This window comes from Anopheles nili, chromosome 3, assembly GCF_943737925.1.
Source record: "Anopheles nili chromosome 3, idAnoNiliSN_F5_01, whole genome shotgun sequence".
Classification (NCBI taxonomy): Eukaryota; Metazoa; Arthropoda; class Insecta; order Diptera; family Culicidae; genus Anopheles; species Anopheles nili.
This window is the reverse complement of record NC_071292.1, coordinates 42,412,173-42,428,277: the sequence shown is the minus strand read 5'-3', so window position 1 is coordinate 42,428,277 and position 16,105 is coordinate 42,412,173. Positions and strand designations below refer to the sequence as shown.

The window sequence follows — 16,105 nt, the reverse complement described above, 5'->3', positions numbered from 1 at the left end:
TCTTCCCATGCAAACTGCCACCGAAAAGATACACCAACAAAAGAAAACAGCACTAGCACAAAAATACAAGACACTCGCATTCGTTCATGGTTGGTTTCCCACACGAGGCAAACCTTTTGCGACTGCGAACCGAAAGAACGGGCGCCCGATGTGGTTCCATTTTGCGAAGGAAAACTTTCACTTGAGATGAAACGAACCTTGAAAAACTCGTTTCACTTCGCACCTGTTTCTTGGAGCGATCCTGGCATCCTTTCCAATGCTCCCGGGTGTCGCCGGGCCGTTCTTTTCGCCGGTCCGCTTTCCATTCAATTTTCCGACCCGTTGCATTGTTTCCTTTAGGTGCTTGGGTGGCGATTGCGCTCCGGTTTGCGCTTGCTTTTTATCAATTTTTATGTTATTAATTTGCATCTGAAGTGCGCCCGCTGCAGCAATCATTTGCCGGCGGGTGATCAGCATTTAATATTTGTAGCATCAGCGCTTTAAGCGAATGCCATTGATTGCATTTTGCGCCACAGCATACGAAAAGGACGTCAGCCGGATCCTTTCTCGGCGTGGTTTACTTACCATAACGAACGCAACGAACGTGATATGGGAGGGAGTGTCTCGATATCGCAGCAGAAAAAAAAAAGATAAATAAAATGTATGCTCGCCGATAAAAAAATGCACCAACAAAACAGGAGTATTTTATTATGTCAAATATATTTCTAAGTAATCCGCAATCGCTTCGCGCGTCCGTCGTTCTGTCTGGTGAGTGCTTCAGCTAAGTTGACCGAAAATGTTAAAACAACAAATAACCTAACAATACGCAATACGCCTATGCAGCAGATAATTACACGGTGCTAGTCTCGCTCGAATCTAGAAGGGTTTTTTTTTTCTTCTTTTTGTATTGTGTTTCGCTAGTGGATTTGTGTTTCAATTCGACATGGACCCGTTGGAGTTTTGCTCCATGGACCCACGCACAGCTATTTAGTGAGGCTAAAATATGTACATACACGCATACACACCCACACACGCATACGCCCGCGCGATTTTCCTTCTGGTTTGATCTTTTCCGTGCCTTTGTTTTACTTACTTTCCGCAGGCGTTCCTCAATCCTCGATTTACTTCTCCTCAGCGATAACGCACTCACTTTAATAATCGTATTATGTTTGTATTACGGATTTTTTTTGTTGTTGTGTTTTGTGGTTTTGCAGCATACTTTCTTCGACGCTTCTCGTTCGCGCTTCCAACGCCCGGCTTCTCGCTACTACCTTCGCACGCGCTTTTCCAGCGCTCTAGTTAACAAACTCGACCAAGAGTTAAGCCATTTCGCTATGATACAACGTACTCCTACATTATTTACTATTGCCTGGAACGGTACTCTGCAGCGTAAAGGGCAGCAGCACCTTCGTCAACACAACAGAAACGGGGCTCGGAAATAGTTTACAAAACTGCGTGAAGCGAAGAGATGATTCGTAACGGAAGCGTTTCAATTCTAGCGACACGTTGCGCCTAACAAACGCTAGCCTTTTCTGTGTGTTGCTTCGTTTAGGTTTTCATGTTTCCTTCGCCGACAGAACAGAACAATCGAAACTAATCGAAACGTAACGCACGATCCCGAACCATTCGGAGCTGAGTATTATTGTTTTAGCTGACCAGCACCCGCTCAACCTCAAAGCAGCACATTTTGGATTGCATTTTATGGTACAAAAGCCGAATGCCCCGGTGCCGTCCCGAAACTCGCCTGTGCACCGAAGGATATGTGTGCTCCGCGGGCGGAGTGATATGAGCAACCAACATATGATATGGCGCGACAGCACCGTTCCACCCTACTCGCCACCGTGGGCGATTGTGTGGGTGGAGTTTTTGGGAGGAGAATGCTGATGATGATGATGGCGGTGGCACGGGAGATGCAAATTACAAAACCAGCCAGCTTGCGGCACCACGACGATACAGCACTATCAGCAGCGTCGATGGAACCGCACTCGTCGTTAGCGATAGCAGCGACACGCGTTCGAAGCTACTGCGCGCATCTGCAATCAAGGGAACGAGTCACCATCAGTGGGATGCAACCGTTGGCCATTTCGCAGAACCGAGGATCAAGGTAAGAGGGAGCTTTTGTCCGTGTGTGTGTGGGTGAGAGGGTTTTTATCACGGTTCGGTGTCTGAAGCGGGAGCATACGAGCGGCTCATTTTATGTTTTAAAGAACAAAAGCAAACACACGCCAAAAAAAAAAGAAAAGTGGAAGCAAAATTATAAAAAACTAATAAACCAACGAAAAACTTGAACCGTCCACAAGGACCCTAGAAAAACAAACGCGATCCTTGCCGTAGGGTAGGTGGAAAAAAGAGCCAAACCAAGAGCGTGCGCTGGAACAAGGAACATGAACGCAAAAAAAGAAACGCTCGACCGCGCCGTGGGAACGAAAGGACGAAAAACTGCACACCCCCACACACACACACACACACACACGCAGACACACATACAGTCGGGGGCGGGAAAGTTGGCAGCGTCAAGTCAACAAACACTTTACCATTAGATACACCGAACTCCTTCGGTGGCATGTCGGTGTAGGAGAAACTTTGGCCGATGGCAAGCGAACCCTTGCGCTCGAAAGGGATCCCGTTCGGTGAGCGCTGCGCGTAGCCTTCGTCGTTCTTCATCGGAAACAGGACCTCAGGTTGGCTGGCGACCTTAATGGTTTCATTACGTGACACGACGGCCGGGACCGCTGCGAACGTGCGAGAAGAACGGAGAAGAATATGAAGGGACAGGCGAAACACAGCGAAAGGAAAAAAGAAACGAAAAACTCCGAGTTGAAAGTGCGCCCAAATTAATACACCCCCATTGCTGGTGGGTGATGAACCTGGAGCTAGTGGTTGTTGAATAGGGCGAGAGATAGAGAGATGGAAAAATGGGGGGACGAGGGAGAAACACACACTTCTGTCAGGAACGAGGGAACGAGCGCAAGAAAAAAGAGGTCCTTTTTTCGCTGGCTGCCAAGGGTGTTGAAAAATACACGAAACGAAATCAAACGAAGTGTGCATAAAAAATTGATTGTACTTCAGCGCAGCGGCTAATGCAAGTGGGGGTGGGGAAGGTGTGAGCACCGCGAGAAGGTCCTGGTGGTGCCGGGGTGCGTCTTATCCCAACTACCACCAAGCACTTAATTCAATCTACTTACGTTCCTTGGGTTCCACCACGTGAGTAATTTGTTTCGACGGCGTTGACGGCAGCGGAATTTCTGAGAAAAAATGAGCAAAAGAAACAGAGAGGGAGTGAGATAGCGAGAGAGAGATGGGGGAAAAAAATTAATGTAAACTACAGCGCCATAAATAAGAAAGCCACAGCCACCGAAGTGCAGCTGCTTTCGATCGAAAGGCCGCAGAAACGACGCAACGACCCCCTGATGGTTCGACCCTTCGAGGGAATATTCAAAATTACCTGCTAAAGACTTCGATCGGTGATTAAAGCGTTCCCAAACCCCCATTAAAGCCACATTACCCGCGGCAAGGCTGCTCAAGGCCCCGCTTTTCAACCCAAACGTGACCTACCGTAAACGCGAATGGAGCCCTCCGTTTCGCCCAGGGAATTCTTCGAAATGCAGCGATAGTTGCCGAAATCGCCCATCGATAAGCCTTTGATGGTGAGCTTCATGTGCGCCCTGTGTGCGAGAGAAGCAACAGCGATTACGCTAGTCAGTGATTATCCTATTATAACGCCCGACGCCCAGGAAGTGGGAGGTGGGAGCTGTGTCCTGTTGCCGGTGGAGGCGAGCTTACCGGTAGGAGTTTTCGTTGTAATCTATGATGTACTTTTTGCTCGGCAGCACCATCACCGTGTTGTACACCCAGTAGATGATGGCTCTGTGGGAATCGAAAAAAAAAGAGGAATACATTCAAACCAACGAGCACAACGATAAACGGTGTCAATCGTTCATTGAATCTGTGTTGTGTTTTAAAGACTGATAAGATAATTTTATGGTAGAATATGGAACTGTTGATAGCCGTTGTAGGGTGCTGAAGGATTAAATAATGTGATACTTTTTTGTGTTTAAATACATACTATTCCTAAAACAACCCATGACAGGTAAATTTAAATATCATTTAATGTCCCTTCGTTTGAAATGACACAATCATATAAATTAAAAGTTGTGTTTCAGAACTCTTTTGTTCGTATTAAGATCATAGGGAAACATAAAATGATTGATATAAGAAAAGATTGCGTTTAAAAGTGCTTTATTATTCGAAAAACAAATTCACAAATTTGTCAAAAAAGCGTTGAAATTTGTAAAATCTCATCTTGAAAATCGTTAAACTGAATGCGTAAGATAACCTTATTTTTTTCCACTAAGCGTTAATAGCTCCTAAATTGAATGAAATCATCGATTCCTAAAATTAGGCTTCTTTTTCTTATCTCAAGTGGCGAAACAACTGTTGTACACGGTCTAAGGCCTGCTTTGTCAAGGCATTCTTTGATTCGATTTTTTGTTCTAAACTGAACAGTCAAGTCAATTCGGCGAAAAGGAGAGGCTCAGACGAGAGTTGAATCCAATATTATCATGCAATTGTGCGTATTTACGCTGATCATTGAAAATTGTAGTTTTTTTGTTTCAGATGATTCATAGAACGATACCCACCTTGGATGCGCTTCCGTGTGGCAGTCGATGGTCACATCGGTCGATAGAGGGGCACCCACCAGCTGATTCGGTACCCATATCATCGGTGAAACTGAAACGATAATGCCCAAAAAATTTCACTCAATTTCGTCGTTAAAAAAAGCTTACACTTTTTGCTTCAAACACTTCTATATATCTTGCCAACAGTCGTGTACAGAAAAAACGCTATGCTACGCTTGACGGAGTGAAAGCAAAAAGGTAATGCAATTTTCCGCCAAACACAACGGTGCGTGCATTAAGTGAAACCATTTACAGCAAGACATCACTACGTCCCTGCGCTGGGATAATGGGCGAGTTCCAGTCCCACCTCAAAATGGCGCTGTAACGTGAGACAGTCAGCCCACAGGCGTACGGTTTGTCCGTCTGCGATAGCCGCCGGAAACATTTGCCAGTGCCGGCAGGATGGCCTAAGTTTGGCGTATGAATTTAATTTGCTAATACACTTATGAATAAATAAAAGCATACTTACACTCCACATCAAGGATAATCCGCTTAGACACCGACGGTGGCACGCCATTAGTGGCGATGCAGAGATAAGCGCCCATTTCGTTGCGGCTTACTTTCGTCAGATGAAGGACTTCACCGTCGTACACCATCACTGTGCCGGTGCGATGCGTAAGTACGGGACGAGAGAGAAATTAAGTTATTTAGAGATTAGGGCACATTTCTCGGTCCTTTCCATGCACGGAACCCACACGGAGGCGAACACGCTGACAGTGGGTGGAAAATGGTACGGAATTTCTCGCATTACTCGCACAAACTCCCCCGTGCAACGGTGCAAGATAACTCCCAAACCACGCAGTAATCGCTCGATCGGCACGTGTAAACGTACCCAATCGCGCGTAAATTATCCGTCAAGCGGGCTTCAGATCTCGCCGGTTCGATTCGAGAGTGTCCCCTTGTCCACGACCGTGAAAGCTAAACGATCTCCGCATTCCCGGCAGCCGGCTGCCGGTGGCGTTCGATTAAGGTCACCCCACCAGAAACTGCTTGTAAAAACAATCAAAAACCCATTTATCTTGCTCCCACGGCGCGGTTCGCTTTGATGTTCGCTCCGTACGGTGGATAAGCGGCTTAGGGAAGGATTCTCTGCATTCGACAGACAGAAGCACCACGGTCACAGGACCACGTCAGAACCCGCACAAGCGACGGCTTACCTTTCTTCTTCCGCTCGACGGTGATGCTTTGGCCGTCTTCGCGTCGCCAGATGATCTTGGGCGTGGGGAATCCATCGGCACGACATGTCATGTTGATATTTTGATTTTCTCGCACGGCCACCGACGACGGAGTGCTCTCGATGTCCAGAATGTTGGGAGGCACTGGCACGACCAGGGGATGGGAAAGCATGCGAGAAAAAAAGCCACTCAGTATTATGTTAAGCCATTTTGCCGGCTTCCGGCATTCGATCATGCTTCACGGGCAGCAGCAAGCAATTGAAAATTTGACGTTTTACCAAAAAGAAAAAAGGCAGATGTTTTTGTTCTGGCTCGCGGGAGAATTTTTCGAGGAGAATTTGTTTTTCGAATTGATATGCTGCTGATGCTGGTGGATTCTACGAAAAAAAAGTAGTATCATCTGACATCTCAAAGCAATAGTCGGTTCGCTGTTCTTATTTTGTGCTTTTAATTCGATTCCATTAGTCATTGCCATGTTTTAAAAGGTACCAAAATTTTGTTGAAAAGCTAAACATTTCTCGTAAAGGAACAAGAAACTTGAAAGAAAGTTGTAACGATTGTTAAACAACCAGGAAAATTAATATTATCGTTGTGCGCTTGTTACGACTATAGTTACAAAGCACACACTGAGCTCTTAATCCAATACACCCAAGCGTCGTACAAGCAGACAAAGTATTATAATGATTATCTGTTCAGTGAACACACAATCGGGATGAATATTAAACTAGAATCAAGCTTGGTTCCTTCTCCTCCTCCTTTCCTGTGAACTTGAAATTTATTAAAGAAGTTTGCAAGCGAACAACACTCCACCCAAAACCAATATTTTCCCGTTCGCTACCCCTGGGCAATACGCCTGCATCGGTGCATCGACAAGTGCCCTGCAAGAAGCCATCCACTGTTAAAGTGCACTCGAGTTCGATCAAAAAGCTAGCTGCACGATACAATTTCTCCCTTCCCAAAGCACCAGCAGCAGGTGCAAGCGATGGAAAACCCGCTGCAAGAACCAACGGCAGCATCCTGCGGAAGATGTAATCGGCACGCCGACGTATTTGGCGCATCGAGCAAACATCGCCCAATCCCGGTTCCGGATGTGAGCTCGGTGCCAGAATGCGGTACGATAAAGTTTTCCCCACTTTCGGAAGCCCAATCGGATTAGATTATGAATGGTGGCATCGAACGGTGGTGCACGTAAAATTCCGGCACAACACTTACCGACTACTTGCAGGTACCCGACCTGGCTAATCATGGGGTTCGTGTTCACTTGGCACATGTAGTAGCCCCGATCGTCCTGCTGGGCCTGGCTGACGTGCAGCAACCAGGTGTTGGAATTATCGTACGTCACGCTGTACCGCGGGATGCGCGAAATTACGTGCCGGTGTATCGTCAAAATCATCTGCCGATCGATGTGTATCCACGCGACCTGTTGAGAGAGAGAGAGAGCGAGAGTAGATTAAAGCAACGGAGAAGAGGGCAAAAAAACTCAACGGAACGCATCATAAAGGACCATCGCAGTCAACGGGAGTATAATGGATGTGCTGATTGGGCGATGTTTTGTGGTGCATCGTTCTGCATTGCGTAGGAGTAGTGTGTTTTCGACGTACTTCACCTGCTTGTGGGTACAGGTAATTAAGCATATAAGCTCTATCCCCAACGGTCCATAGTGTGAGCTATCGCGCTGTATCGATGCCCTTTTTTTGTTAGCACAACTATACTATAACACAACTATTCTTTGAACGCGCTTTTCAACGTTCGATTTTATCCGAAACCGTACAGATGTTGATTTGTGTAATACCTCGCTTTTAGCAAAGCGCATAATGCTTTAGCTTTCAGTTGAATTTACTATTAGTTTATTTGCCCGTCGTCTGCACCGTCATTCGAATATATACGTGTTTCCAGTCGCGTATGGTTTTTAGGCGTAAATATTTCCACCGAACGGAGGGATACACCTCGGATAAGTATCGCATTCGGCTGGTTATCGCATCAATAAACTTACCTTGTACGTGCCCAGATGCTCCACAACACAGGGTAGGTTTGCATCGCGTCCTACCGCTACCGTGACGTTCGGAATGGGTTGAGCGAATCTCGGTTCATCCATCATCACTGTCGAGACAAAGGCAGACGAGAAGAGAGAACAAAATCAAACGATGAAACACCGAACAATCGCACAAAAACCAGCATCATCTGCCGAAGGTCACCGATCGTTTCCAAATTATTCCATTCGCCGTACACCCCAAAGGACCAATCGATATTTATATGGCAACACCGGCGAAAGGGGCCACCATTTGTTTTTTCCTTTCTTTGGGTGTTGTTTTGTTTGATTTTTTTTTCTCCACACAGTAAAATAACGCTTGGTCCTGGCTATCCTACCAGCTGCGGTCCGCTTTCGAGTGTGTTTTCTTCGAAGGGAGCGCAAAATGCTTCCTTCCACCGACCGAAAGGTACATATCGGTGAGGCATGCGAAGGGTACACGATAAAAGATTACCCATCAGGCAGATGGTGCACGCCGGCATCGTGGATATAAAGCGTATAAAAATTGCTCGCTTTCCCCGCTTTTTCCACGATGGGTACCAATGGGAGGGCGTTTTTTTTTTCGCAGTCAAGCGGAGCATCGAAAGATGTCTTTTTCTACGCCTCAAGAGCACGACCCGGCACTGCTGAAATCGAGCGTTTACTGCACTAGTTTGAAAACTCCGTACGAGCACACTCACACACACCCACACACACACACCCGACTTGACCGGCTGACGGACAGACGAACTAGTGCAACTGTTTTGGGAATGATTTATTTAAAGTAATTTTTTGTTGGCCTCACTCTTGTCGCTTCCGATTCCCAACACCGGGCAGCTCGACGTTCCCTTCCAGAAAACCCGTGGTGGGATATTACACCCACAGCCCACCTGTCCCCAGGAACGAGAGGGTTCCACTCGACCCATGCGAGCACTGGCTGCATTCGAAATTGCAACCGAAACGCGCACAACCCCAGATCAGACACCGAACACCGAACGGAGCGCCATTTATCTCGCCCGGAACCGAAACGCTGCGAACAAAACGATGCAAACAGACAGCCGAAATGGCGGGCACAACAACGGCTGCAGCTCGAGCACGAATGCATGATGCTGCAGGATAATTTTATCCCTTTTTAGCTCGCTACGGGGATCCCATCCATCCACTCTCGGGGTTGGTTCCCGATGAGGCAAGCGTGACACATTTCGGCTCCGTTTTCCATCACACCGAGACACCGGTCTGGTTTTTTTTTTTTACTTTATTACGTTCCGTCTACATTTCGTCTGTCTGTCAGTGACAAGCCCACGAAATCCACGAAAGCGCCAGCACCTCCCGAAACCGACAGGCGGGTTCGCAAGCGTTCCTTTTTCTCTTTCGCGTTTTCCCATTTTCACGTTGCAGTTCCAACTGTCCCGCTCAATTTTCCATCTGTCGACCCTTTACTTCATCTGCTGGAGCTGGGGAGTTGGCACTTATTTTTCGTTTGTTTCTGTACTTCTGAATATTTGGGCCGATCCGGACTGGACCGATGTTGCCGCTAATTTAATCTTTCAAACAATATGCCTCTCCTCGGGCGTTTGTTTATTGGCGACGGCAGGATAAGATTCAAATTAGATCCTGCTGCTAATCCGTGTTCTCGGTGCATCCAAACAAAGCCACATAAATCGTGCGTAAAAGCAACGACTTGCGTGCGTGGTTCATACGAGCCGTTGCTGAATCATTCACGGATGATTTGAAATTTATTGCCTCACTCTTGCGACAACGGCAGCGTGATGAAAATAATCTTTTTGTGTGAACACGGGTAGAAAAGAGAAGAAAAACGAACCGGCGAAACGAAACGGTCCGATAAAAGGCGCATGCCGAGGGTTTTTCGATCGCCTTTCACAACCTTTGGCTGTGAGTCTTGAGCATTAGCATAGCTTAGGCTTATAATTGGGTGCACATCTTTGTGGCACAACGATGCATCCAGGCGCGGGCTTTGGTGCGAGCTTCATTTTAATTAGTTCCAGCCTTGATCCGCTTGTTATCTATTTATGCATTGCTCCGGGCGGGATACATTTAGAGCCAAGCGCGGGCAGGCTGAAATTAAAGCTTGCACACAAAAGCGGGTTGCATAAAATTGCGTGTGGCCTGCATGCAAATTACTACCACTTGCGCAAACCCGGCAAGGTGATCCTTCCGTTCCTTGCGTTCCGTGCGAAGTTTTTGGACGCAAAACTTTCTGGGCCCCCGTTCGCATGATAAATCGCCTAACTTTCGCGCAGCAGCTCCTTAACCCCTATTGTGAAATTTTGGCCAAATTTCACCAGCGCATTTAACCTTCCCGAAACATCATAATCGTACCCACCGTACCGTCTGAACCTGGGATACATCTGACATCCGGTTCTCGCATTATCTCACACGTCCTGGGCTTCCTTAGCTTCCATGCGCGCGAAAAGCGAATCCGGTAACAGCTGCTCTTTATGGGCCGTACGTGAGAATCATGCATTATTGTCGGCGCTTGCTGCCGGTGGGCATTATTATGAGCGGGAGCATGTCGCACATGGATTACACATTTAAATGATTATCAAAGGTGCCGCACGGTTGGGACGGACTCGGGACGGTGTACGGATTGTTGGGCGCTTATTTATGGGAACGAAGATAAGCACAAGCATCGTGGTGGTGTTCGCTGGAGTCGGTAAAGATGGCGCCCCAAAAGGAGGCTGATTGAGCCTGAACCGAGACGGATGCCGACGCGAAAGGGCCCACGGAATGTCGACAGGCACTCAATGATAATAAAAAAGGGGATGGTAATCTGGGTCACTGGGGTTGGTTAGGATGGACTTTGAATTTGAAAGCTCCCGCACGCTGTTGTTTGGTGATTGAAGGCTCGAGCAACGGCCGCAACGAGGTCAGATGTCTATGCAAAAGTAATCGATTATTGACTGGCGGCTATTCGAATGCGCTTAAGCCGCGGAATCGCAATTTGTGAACCGAAGATGATGCGGAGCTTGAGAGCGAGAGGCAAAGAGAACGAGAGGAAAGCGTGTGTGTATTGGACAGAAATGTTCCATTACCGAAGGCTGGCTTACCGAGGCTGCCGATAAACAACACACGATGTGTCAGATTGCCGGAAATATATTGCATCTCGTAAAGTGGAAACTCGCATGATTTATGCACTGCGATAAGATCCTGGCGCCTCGGGGTTGTTCTGCTCGGCTGGCAGGTTCGAGGTGTCGAATGTCGGTACACCGTACACGAGTGCCAGTCGAGCCCAAATATTGATATTGCTTTTACGGTGCATAAACATGCGTCCCGGATGTCGGCGAGTTCCGTCCGTCAGCTCTAAATTGAATGCTAGAGCAGTCCACGGGCGATGAAATCAATACTTCACATCGCTCCAAGCAACAAATGGGCGAGCGTGAGCTACAAAACACGCTTCCAAATAGGCCCGTGAAAGAAAAACGGAAGCACGTGACGAAACCCAAGCGAAAGATTCCACGTAAAACGCACGCCTATTAGCAGCAACTGCAACGAGCTGAAGCGCTGCACTTGAAACCCCTCCATGGTGGAGCTTTTCTGAGCGTTTTTTTTCTCTTCCTCTTGCTTCAACCTTGCTTGCACGTGGCACATCAAAATGAACATTCCACAGAAGATGGCCCTTTTTTGTGTGGCACACTTCAGGAACGAACCGGAACAGGGAACAAACGCAAACATCACCGTCCTTGCGGCGCGTCTCGTTGGGGCGCGCTCGAAACGGCTGAAACTTAAGAACAATGGGCTCCAGTTTCGCGCTACTGCTACGCTGGGAAGAACCAGACGGGTGGAAAAGCTGGTGGAAGCCACAACTGTTATTTCTCGCTTTGTCGCTTGTTACGCTGAAGTGTGCCATTGTGGTGGCTAAACAATCGGGCTCTTGAAAGATATTCAACAGTAAACAAAAGAACGCACAAAAAGATACTCTCGCAATGGGCTGATAATAGTGTATGTGTGTGAGATTGAGAGAGATGAGATCGTGAAAGAGTGAGAGAGAGAAAACGTCAGGAAAGAAGCTTATGGCACCATTGTTTGTTTGCATTAGCCTACTACGAGCATAAGAGAAACACAACGCATTCACACACAGTAGGCCGCTCAGCATCGCCGTTTCGCAGAACAAGAATAAAATGCATCGTGATCTTGCATTTCGTTTGCACAGAAAGCTAGAAAGCGTGTACAATAATTGTGCTTTCCGGCAAAACGATGTTCGCTGCTGTCACCCTGGTGAAACCAATTTTAGCCATGATCACGATGCGCTTCTTTCCCGATCGCGAAATTAATTCACATATCAATCAGCTGCCATTTAAGGTGGAATTTCAATTCTTGTTACCATTTGCACGGCCCCACCAGTGAATGGTTGCTTTGAAATTGGATCCAGCGCACGACTAATTGGCATTTAAATTGATGGATTTAATCTAACCATCGATACATTAATCTTCCCCGTGGGGATTGATTCTCGGGAGCGCGTCCACTGCGAGTCGCACGGATTGTCGCGTGAGGCTTTGGTCCGAAATAAATTTCCAAGCAATGGGTTCCATTTCCCGGCGACAGGACCGGGCTGTACTCGGAACCCAAAATCCTTTAATGTTGAGCGCGGAAATAAGTGGAGAAAAATGGCGCATAATATTGTGGAAATTCACCGAATACATGCTTCCGGTTGCCATCGGTCGTTTGGACATTCCGGAGTTGGACATCAAATCCCTGCTTCAAAGCGGGCAAAATCTCGATCCGGAAAAGCTGGAAACCCAACAAAAGGGCAGCTGTAAAAGTTGACTGCAGTATTTATCGCATTGCATTTACGCTGCACAAGCTTCACGACGCCCGGCGGAAGCAGTTGCCATGAATATATAAATGTTCAGCCCACGCTTCCGGGAGGTGTTTTTTGCACACAAACGGGTTGTTTTCGGGCGGTGGTGTCGTTTTCCGCCACAACGATCACAGCCATCGCGCTAATGAAGTGCCGAACGCGCTTCAGCGCGGTCCAGCCACTTCAAACGAAAGATTCCGGCGTTCCGTCATGTCGCTCGGGCGAAAGTTTCATAATTGTCAAAAGCCATGCCACGGTGAAGAAACTACCCGAACCTGCCCAGCACCGTCAAGACGGAGGTGATAATTTTTGCGAACCGTTCGGCACGCCAAACCTCAGCCTCGCAAGTGGGAAAGTGAACGGTTTCGCGGTTGCCGTCGTAGTTTGCCAAAAAACAGCGGGACGAGCATGAGCAGAAGCGAAAGCTTTCCAACGGCAAAAGTGATTCTGCAATCAACGGCACTACCACCACAAGCGGCTGCACCAGCGATGCCGAGAGGAGCCCATGTACATATGGCCGATGTCGGAGCTGTGCTGTGTGCCGCATTTATGTACATACTAAATATTCTCTTCATCATTGTGGCGGTGATAGCAAACAGGTTTTCCAGCGACGGCTCTCAGCTCGGAAGTTCCGGAACGGAAAGTTCGGCAGTCTGCCAACGGCCACAGTGCCACTGCTGCCAGAACACAGACATCGCCCGGGAGTGTCTTGTCGCCGGTGAAACACGAACGACCGGAAAAGCGCCCGGCAGAGATCGGTCGGGGTGTTTACCTTAAAATTTTCACCTCACAAACGCCGGCACTCGCTTCGCCGTGCTGTCCTGATGACGCCGGCGATGGATGCGATAGATGGCGCCAATAGAAGCGGTCCCATCGAGTCCCATCGTTCGGCCTAGACCTAGACACACCGAAGGGCACCCTTTGAACGATTTAATCGTTGATCTTGACGTCGGATCTGCCAACCTCGCTGCAAACACCGGTGACCCGTTCGGCCAACAAGTGCGTCCGGGGGTTTTTCGGATGCGGTGTCCTTCGGCAAACATATTTCACCTTGCAGCTTCGGTGGAAGATAAATTATGCTCTCTGCATTTGCATTCGACCAGAATTCATATATTTCCCACTATCTCGCTCGACTCGGACCGTGTGCATCGAGCTCGTTTTGGTGGCGCACACCACACTGGGACGGACACTGGGCGCCTCCATCACCGGGCGCCTCCATCACCGGGCGCCTCCACCATCGCCGGGTGAGAACACTTTGGGCCGCTCTCTCTCTATCTCTCTCTCGTCACGAAAGGACCTGCGAGTGCAAAAAGCCCCAGATCGTCCGCTTGGTACGCTGGTTCGTTAGGGCGAATAAATGTTGCCATTCTTCAGCGGCAATGGCATCGGTTTTGCACGTCCTACATGCTTTTGTTTCGTAAAGCGGAAAAGTGGTAATTCATAGACATCTCGCCACCAGGTTCCTCCAGCTGCTTTCTGTGCGTTTTTTTTTACCACCTTTTCGTTTTCGGAGTCACTCGTTTGTGAATGTGTGGGTGTGTGCCTCTTTGCTTGCTACCATTTTTCCATTCGCTGCTGCCATCCACTCGAGCCTGTCGTGCTAATGAGTGCATTAGTTTGCACTGCAATTAAGTTGATAAAGCAATGCATTCGAGGCGAGCACGTTCCAAGGAACTCGGTCAGTTTGCGCAACAATTGATCCTACCGTAAGCTTATTTTAGAATTTTTGTACACAACAATACACAGCCTCAGAGTTGCTACTGTAGCTGATACTGGTGGTTCAAAAGCAACTGTTTTTTTTTCTTCTAAAAACAAAAACCAACTATTTTACGTTGCACAATAACAACTGAACTATTTTCATAAATAATATCTTTGATATATACCATTCTCAATGAACTTCTGTTATATATTCTTAAATGATGTTAAATGATGTCCTTCAAAAATCACCCTAACTGCTTTGGATATTTCAATTTTACAAAACTCATTACTGTCTTAGAACGCTGGTTGCGGATCTTTTTCTTGTACTAGTTGGGGGTTGGAATTGTTTTTTTTATTTCTTATAATCATGCTCTTCAAGTCTCCCACTGTTTGAAGATCAAAGTTTTTCGCGTGTTTAGGTTTGTAAGCACAGCACCGCTCACATCACAGCACCTCGTAATGAGATTCTTAATTATTTTTAATCACATGTTTAAGACTTGAGGTAGAAGTTTGGCTGATAGAATAAAATCTATGCCCTACAGGCCCTTGTCTCAAAGGTGTATGAATGTTGTGAACTTTCATAAAGTGCTACATAAAACATTGATATATCAATAAGGAAGTATACTTTATGAGCTGGCTCAAAAGAATAACAATTTTGAAACAATTGTTTGAGCAAATATCTTAAGGCAGTACCCTAGCAGAGAAACTGATAAGATTGAGAAAAAAATATGTTTCAATCGTTCTATTTAAAACCACACCAAATCAACCAGTCATAATGTTCTCGGTACAAAAGTTGACCATAATGGTGATGACCTCGAGAATGATGATGATGGCTAGGTGGATGATTATAATCTCGGCCAGCGCAGAAACAGGACCATGTTGGAAGAATCTAATTAAATCCATCCGTCTCGAAGTTCCATTAAGCGCAATTCTTCCATGCCAAATGATTTCGACCGCTTTGGTCAGTCTGCACGAAGATATGGTGCCCGATATGGAACTTTGTAGACTGGGCAAAATTCGGACAAACTTTTGCCACTGATTCGCTCGCTGTGACGTCGGCCAAAAGACGACCAACGCTACTCGGAACTCCAACAGATGGTTTGAAGAGTGCTGAATTCATTACAGCAGCAGCAGAATAATTGGACTTAACAGAACATTCACTTCGGTAAAATCGCGCTACGGAAGATTTCACGTCACGGGTCAGTGAGCTGGGTGCTTTCCCACACGCATTAAACAACCGGGCAGGGGCGTTTTGGGTTTAGCAGGAGTTCGGAAAAGAAGACAGTTCGCTGCGAGTGCGACCTTTACGAACTTACCATGTGTGACGAGAGTGACCAAGTATATCATAAACAGCACATTCCTATGCGTGAATCGCTTCGGTAGCAGCTTAAGGGCGAGCACAATTAGCTTAATTGTCTGCAGGATTAACATTTTGCGATCGCTCAGTCACTAAGTCACATGTACGAATGTTACACAACGTCACCGGTTCTCATCTGAACCATGCACTGGGAGTCAGCGATCACGTTCCTTCGGTCTCGAAGTCGTTTCCCAATGTCATGTCTAATTACGGAGCGTCGATGTAACCGGTAACTCGAACGAACTGGTATGCTGGAATGAACAAAGATAAAGTAAAGTTTTTGTAAAAATACTGTGGAATGAAAACCTACGAGTAGTTTCACTTTAGATGAATGCATTTTGAAAGATAAAATGAAACTTTAACATGTATGTACAATTATTTGACAATGAT

The 16,105-nt window shown here is 47.0% G+C and overlaps 1 protein-coding gene across 1 annotated transcript; it reads right to left on the bottom strand.

The window, feature by feature from the left end:
• Nucleotides 1-682: 682 nt before the first annotated feature.
• LOC128727866 (lachesin) lies at nucleotides 683-15,789 on the bottom strand. Its single transcript, XM_053821817.1, has 11 exons — nucleotides 15,675-15,789; nucleotides 7,827-7,933; nucleotides 7,046-7,253; nucleotides 5,816-5,977; nucleotides 5,128-5,256; nucleotides 4,620-4,710; nucleotides 3,763-3,846; nucleotides 3,535-3,644; nucleotides 3,165-3,224; nucleotides 2,514-2,711; nucleotides 683-2,012 (listed from the first exon to the last, which is right to left on the bottom strand). The coding sequence occupies exons 1-11, from the start codon at nucleotides 15,787-15,789 to the stop codon at nucleotides 1,897-1,899; spliced, it is 1,380 nt and encodes a 459-aa protein (XP_053677792.1). The 3' UTR covers nucleotides 683-1,896.
• Between the last annotated feature and the right edge of the window lie 316 nt (nucleotides 15,790-16,105).

Coding starts and splice junctions, on each gene's coding strand:
- LOC128727866 (XM_053821817.1), bottom strand. CDS start 15,789: ATGTTAATCCTGCAGACAATTAAGCTAATTGTGCTCGCCCTTAAGCTG. Junction 4,711..5,127: donor GATTATCCTTGATGTGGAGT/GTAAGTATGCTT, acceptor TTATCGTTTCAG/TTTCACCGATGATATGGGTA. Junction 3,225..3,534: donor GGGCTCCATTCGCGTTTACG/GTAGGTCACGTT, acceptor ATTTTTTCTCAG/AAATTCCGCTGCCGTCAACG.